The sequence below is a fragment of the Myotis brandtii genome, unplaced genomic scaffold, assembly GCF_000412655.1.
Source record: "Myotis brandtii unplaced genomic scaffold, ASM41265v1 scaffold406, whole genome shotgun sequence".
NCBI lineage: Eukaryota > Metazoa > Chordata > Mammalia > Chiroptera > Vespertilionidae > Myotis > Myotis brandtii.
Window position 1 is genome coordinate 582,505 of NW_005365599.1, and position 7,030 is coordinate 589,534.

At 38.0% G+C, this 7,030-nt stretch overlaps 1 protein-coding gene across 1 annotated transcript in view; it reads left to right on the top strand.

Annotated features, from left to right (window-relative positions):
• The window catches only part of SPICE1 (spindle and centriole associated protein 1), a 52,603-nt gene that overhangs the window by 7,410 nt on the left and 38,163 nt on the right, over positions 1–7,030 (top strand). Inside the window, exon 4 of the mRNA XM_014545381.1 lies at positions 4,218–4,361. Within this exon, the coding sequence (XP_014400867.1) occupies positions 4,218–4,361 (144 nt within the window). The remainder of the gene's footprint in view (positions 1–4,217; positions 4,362–7,030) is intronic.

Here is a 7,030-nt window from a genome sequence, read left to right on the forward strand (position 1 = left end):
GAGAGAGAGAGAGAGAGAGAGAGATAGAAACATCAATGATGAGAATGCCCCCTGTACACCCTACATTGAGGATTGAGCCCGCAACCTGGTCATGTGCCCAAACCGGGAATTGAATCGTGACCTCCTGGTTCATGGGTTGATGCTCAACCACTGAGCCACACCAGCTGGGTGAAATACAGTCTTTTAACTGAGATCCATCTGGCATGTAAAGAAAAAAAGGAAAATCAGTGTCATAAAAAAGAAAGTAAAACTGATTTCAAAATTTTTTTTAACCTAGTTTAAAGAATAAACTTTAAAACCCTATTAAAAAAAATCCAGTAAATACTAATATTTTATAGGAAACATTTTTTTTCTTTAAAGGAAGTTTATCTTTTTTTATAGAATACTGTGAATGATCTAACAGTTCATCGGGCAACTCCTGAAGATCTGGTAAGTTTAATATCAAAAGTTAATATTTGTTTAGTGTTTTATTTGATATTGGTTTCTAACCTTCAGAATAGGAGCCAGAGGTAACTTCTCAGAGTTGTTATATTTATCTTGCTTATGTCTATATAAAATCAAAAAGCATATCTTCTGGACGTCCTGATTTTACCTAAGAATATCAATTAGCATGTATTAGAATTTTCCTAGTTAGATTTCTCTAGTCTAGTATTGCCCTGTATACATCTGTCATCTTTCCCTATCTGTAGATATCTTCAGCATTAGTATTTACGATTACTTCCCTGTACAAACATACTGGTCTAGTCAATGTAGTAATTTATTCCTTGAACAGGCCATTTATATTTCCATATTTTCGTCCCAATTCTATTTTCCTTTCTTGGAACAGTTTCCCTCTTTTCTTCTTTAGCTGCCCAAATCTTCCTTCGTTACCTTATGCTAGTTCAAGTCTTATTTTTTTTAAGTTTCTACTATATATAGTTTTTAAAAAATAAATAGCTTTATTGAGATATAATTCACACACCATAAAATCCAGCCTCTTAAAGTGTACAGTTTATTTAATTTTTTTAGTATATTCACAGTTATGCAACCATCATTACTTTCTAATTATAGAACATTTTCATCACCCAACAAAAGAAACTCTCTACCCATTATTTCCTATGCACTCTCACACATCTTCTCAATAAATCCTTGGCTTCAACTAATCTACTTTATGTCTCTATGGATTTGACTATTCTGGACATTTGGGTTGTTCTGGACATTCATAATAGTCAAATGGTTGTTTTACCATTATCAATAATGCTGCTATGAACATTCATGTAAAGTTTTTGTGTGAAAATATGTTCTCAGTTTTCTTGGGTATATACCTGTGAGCAGAATTGCTGCAACTTACGATATCTATATTACTTAACTTCCTGAGTAACTTCCAAACTGTCTTCCAAAGTGGTTGTAATTTATAGTCTCACTAGCAAATATGAGGGTTCCAATTTCTTCACATCACTTGTCAATTTGTTATTGTCATCTTTTTGGTTTACATTCTCCTAGTGGGTATAAAAGGTAATCTCTTTGTGGTTTTGGTTTGCATTTCCCTAATGACTAATGATGTTGAACAGTTGAATACCTTTTCATGTGCTTATTGGTCATGATTGGCCATGGTATCTTTGGAGTAATGTCTATTCAAATCTTTTAGTCATTTTATTTTTTTGTTTTATTTTATTTTTTCCATTGCCATTATCTCCTCTATTCCCTCTTCCACTTTAAAAATTGAATTATTTGTGTTTTTAGTGTTGAGTGGTAAGAGTTTTTTTTAATATATTCTGGATACAAGTTCCTTATGAGAGAAATGATTTCAAATATTTTTTCCCATTCTTTTGGTTGTCTTTTTACTTTCTTGATAATGTCCTTTGAAGCACAAAAGATTTTAATTTTGATCGAGTGCAATTTATCTAATTTTTCTTTTGTTACTTGTGCTTTCAGTGTCATCTCTAAGAAACCATTATCTAGCCCAAAGTTCAAAGATTTACTCTTATGTTTTCTTCTTTTTTTCATTGTTTTAAAATTTTTTTTATTGAATTTATTGCAGTGATGGCGAACCTATGACACACGTGTCAGAGGTGACACGCGAACTCATTTTTTTTGGTTGATTTTTCTTTGTTAAATGGCATTTAAATATATAAAATAAATATCAAAAATATAAATCTTTGTTTTACTATGGTTGCAAATATCAAAAAATTTCTATATGTGACATGGCACCAGAGTTAAGTTAGGGTTTTTCAAAATGCTGACATGCCGAGCTCAAAAGGTTTGCCATCACTGATTTATTGAGATGACATTGGTTAATAACATTATATAGGTTTCAGGTGTACAATTCTATAATACATCACCTGTCTATTGTATTGTGTGTTTACCACCCAAAGTCAAGTCTTCTTCCATCACCATTTATCTCCCCTTTCCCTTCTTCTGCCTCCCTCCACCCCTTTCCCTTTGGTAACCACCTATGTTTTCTTTTAAGAGTTTAATAGTTTTGGCTCTTATTGTTTAGGTGTTTGATCCATTTTTATTTAAATTTTATATATAGTGTGAGGTAGAGGTCCAGCTTCATTCTTTTGCAAATGGATATCCAGTTTTTCAAGCACCATTTGTTAAAAAAGACTATTTTATCCTCATTGAATTTTCTTAGCACCCTTGTTGAACATCAGTTGTCCATAATATAAGGGCTTACTTTGGACTCTCAATTCTATTTCAGTGATCTATATGTCTATCCTTATGCCAGTACCACACTCTTTTGATTTTTATAGCTTTGTGGTAAGTTTGAAGTCCTACTTTTTGAAGCTGCCCAACATTTGATATCTCTTCTGAAGTGTTATACTTACTACCTACATAAGGCATTGAGCATATCCTGTCTAATACCTATCATTGATCTTTGTATTTACCCAGTTTCCCTGGGAAGATGATTAGTGCTTTTGAGGAGTAGAAAACATATCTTCCATATCTTTCTGGACCTACAAATCTTAATCTTGGTAGCTCATTAAATATTCATTGAGGCTAATAATGATACTCAATTGATTAAATTTTTTTTAATTATTAAAAATTTCAGACTCATGTGAAAGTGCAGACAAAATTATAAAGAGCTCCCATATACAGTATACTGTATTCACCCAGATACAGTATAATGTTAATAAAATTTTACATAATGGCTTCATTTATCATCTCCTTTTCTAACTTTGCTGAAGCATTTTATTTTTTAAATCTTTATTGATGAGAATATTACAGATGTCCCCTTTTCTCCCACATTGGCCCCCTCCACCCGCTTCCCACTCTGCTCCAGGCCTTCGCCATCCTATTGTCTGTGTCCACAGGTAATGCATATATGCATATAAGATCTTTGGTTAATCTCAGTCAGTGTGTGTAATTGTACATGTTATGCCCAGAGTTCGGGGTCCCCAATAATCCACCACCAGGGAGCCTTTTCCGATGCAAAAGCAAAGGGTCTTTTATTCAAGCCCGGGACTTGGTCCCCCTCCTGCCTCCATTACTGGATGCAAGAGAGAGCCCCGAGTTCCAAGAGAACAAAGAATTTATAGGGCTTGGGGTTGGGGGGTAGGGGCACACTTTGACCACTGATTTGGTCGATTCCGGTTGGTTGAGTGAGGGCCGGGGGCTAGTGACGCAAGGGCAGGGTGCAGCTAGGGTCTGGTTACACAAAGACAGGGGGGTGGCTAGCATACTCTTGGCCTTGGGCTAGTTTTCCCCACTTTCCCATTGGCCGAGATAAGGGCAGGCTGAGTAACTGATACATTCTTCGGCTTTTTCTTGGAAGAGGGGTTAAGGACACAGCTATCAGTCCTGTTCTGTCCTTTCAGTACATATTGTACATGTACATACATATGTAACTGAAAAGTTTAATAAAACAATTCTTTATTATGTATGATGTGTCTTAATATTTTCTATTCTATTTTATTTAAAATATGTTGGTTTTGACCCACTAGTTGATTTTTACCACCATCAAATGAGTCCTAGTATGCAGTTTGAAAAGCACTAGTTTATTGGCTAGTCCTTACAAATATAGAAATTAATATACTTCCTATTTTGTCTTTTATCTAGGTCTAGTACTTCTGTATACAGAAGACTGTAAAAATTTTGAATGTGAATATATATAAATATACCTATGTTGAATCAGAAAAAATGAAAAAAGATGAAGTATATTAGGTGGTCCTACCACCTAAATAGGCACCTTCTTTGTTCCTGAAACATTATTTTATATGCTTTTTTCTATATAGATACGCCGACATGAAATACACAAATCAAAGAATAGAGCACTAGTACACTGGGAACTCCAAGAAAAAGCTTTGAAGAGAAAATGGAAGAAGCAGAAACCGGAAATTTCTAATCTTGAGAAAAGGAGATTGTCTATCATGAAGGAGGTAATGCTAAACTGCAATATCTTTGAAAGAGAAGGAAGAGATAAATAGGTTTCTCTCTTTTCCCCCAAATTTGATTCACATTGGAGAGACTAGTAATTACTGTGTCCTTATACGATGAGTTACATGTGAACTTTGAAGAAAGCAGCAGTGACAATTTCAGCTCTACAACTTAGACTCTCTACTAGGAATGATACCTAGCAAATTATTAACTTCTCAGCCTAAATTTTCTTATCTTTAAAATGGGAATAACACTACTTGTCTGATTGTATTGTTATGAGATTTCTACAGTGATCAGCGCAGTCCTTGGCAAGTGAGTAGTGCCTTGAAATATATATACTAGCAAGCTGCCATAATTCTTTTTCTCAATTTACATGCAGTGCTGTTAGATTACTTTGCAAAAAATGTGTGCTTGTCCACCAGGTTAGTAAGCCACTTGTCTTTGGCTTAATTTTTGCTAGATGTAAGGTGTTTGGATAAGGAATCAGATGTGTCAGAATAAACAATATGAGAAATAAGAGGAAACTTCAGCAAAAAGTCCATCTTTTACTTGGGCTGAAATCATTGTGAAAGAAATGTGCTCCCTTCGTAGTGTTTCTTGTTCGTTGTTTAACAGATGGTGCTTGGCTGTCTGGGTGATCTTTCACTGAAGCTTTAAACCATACTCTTTTGAGGAATTCAATAGGTTTCACAGTGAAATATAAAAGTCTTGGTTTTATAAGTCATCAGGAAGAATTATATCTCCCAAATAAATGTTCACATGAGTTTATGAAAAGAACACTAGATTAAGAGAGACGGGTTCTTTACAGATAAGTAACTTTTGATGATCTTGGACAAGTCACGTACATTTAAATGTGTGGTAATTCTTTTTTTTTTTAATATATTTTATTGATTTTCTATAGAGAGGAAGGGAGAGGGATAGAGAGTTAGAAACATCGATGGGAGAGAAACATCAATCAGCTGCCTCCTGCACACCCCCTACTGGGGATGTGCCCGCAACCAAGGTACATGCCCTTGACTGGAATCGAACCTGGGACCCTTCAGTCCACAGGGCGATACTCTATCCACTGAGTCAAACCAGTTAGGGCTAAATGTGTGGTAATTCTTAGTGAGAGGCCTAAGAACACACATCTGGCCAGGCAAAAAGGCAGCCCCTTTGAGGTGACTCTGGGCTTTTGTTTCTCCTCCCTAGTTGCTCCTGCTCAGGTCCTGAATTTCTTTTTCTTTCTTTCCAGATGTGGTAGGAGTAGGGATTGAAAGAAGAATGGTGAGAGAGGACGAGTGAAGGTTTTCTGTCTTCTTTCTGTAGTGCCACATCCACAGGCTCTCATCTCCTGTTTCTCAACCCTGATTCACATTAGAAGCAGTCAGGGTTGAGAACTGCTTAAAAAGGAACTATGTCTGGACCCAGATATTGCTATACTCAGATGTTCTAAGTGTGTCTGGGATGTCCCATGTAGGTATTTTTTAGACTGTTTCTATGTAGTTTTAATATGTTGTCAGGGTTGAGAACCTCTGCTGTTAGTGGGATGTAGGTATTATACCTTGGAGGTTATTCCATGTTGGTACTGAGAATCCTATCTTTTCTTTTTCATGGCCAGCTAGTATGCAGTTATACCACACTTTATTTATCCAGTGCTTTATTGGTGGACATTTAGGTTGTGTGTTAGAGTATATTAGAGTATGCTTATTTTAAGCTTCTGGAGAAACAAAAGATCCCAAAATAGAGTGATTTAAACAAAATCTATTTCTCTCATTAAACTTTTCAGAGGTAAGTGGTAGTTTGGTAGGGGCCTCTGCCTGAATTTTACATGTTCTTCATTATATGACTTCCATCTCTGAGTGCAGAATGGCTGTCTTAGTTTCCTTCAGCTGTATCCCAGTCAGCAGGAAAGAGGAAAGAGAGTGCATGCTACTCCTTTTACATACTAGCCAGAAGTTCTGGCTTATATACTACCGGAGGCCCCCTTGCATGAATTCATGCACTAGTGGGGTCCCTCGGTCTGGCCTGCGGGATTGGGCCGAAACCAGCTCTCTGACATCCCCCAAGGGGTCCCGGATTGCGAGAGGGTGCAAGCCAGGCCGAGGGACCCCACCAGTGCACGATCAGGGCCAGGGAAGGATGTAGGAGGTTGGCCAGTTGAAGAAGGACTGTGGGAGGGCTCCAGGGTATGTCCGGCCTGTCTCGCTCAGTCCTGATTGGCTGGACTCCACCAGCAAGCTAACCTACCAGTCAGAGCTTCTCCCCTACGTCATAGCAATTGGTCGACTGGTCAGCTGTCTGCCCCCTGGTGGTCAGTGGACGTCATAGCGAGCGGTTGAGCAGCCTTAGCATATCATTAGCATATTACGCTTTGATTGGTTGAATGGCAGACTTAGCATATTAGGCTTTTATTATATAGGACTAGAGGCCTGGTGCACGAAATTCATGCAGTGGGGGGGGGGTATCCCTCAGCCCAGCCTGCACCCTCTCCAGTCTGGGACCCCTCCGGGGATGTCCAACTGCCGGTTTAGACCCGATCCCACAGTCCCATTCACAATCTGGGACTGCTGGCTCCTAACCACTCCCCTGCCTGCCTGTCTGCTTGTCCCTAACCCACTTCTGCCTGCCAGCCTGATCACCCCCTAACTGCTCCCCTGCCGACCTGATTGACACCTAACTGCTCCCCTGC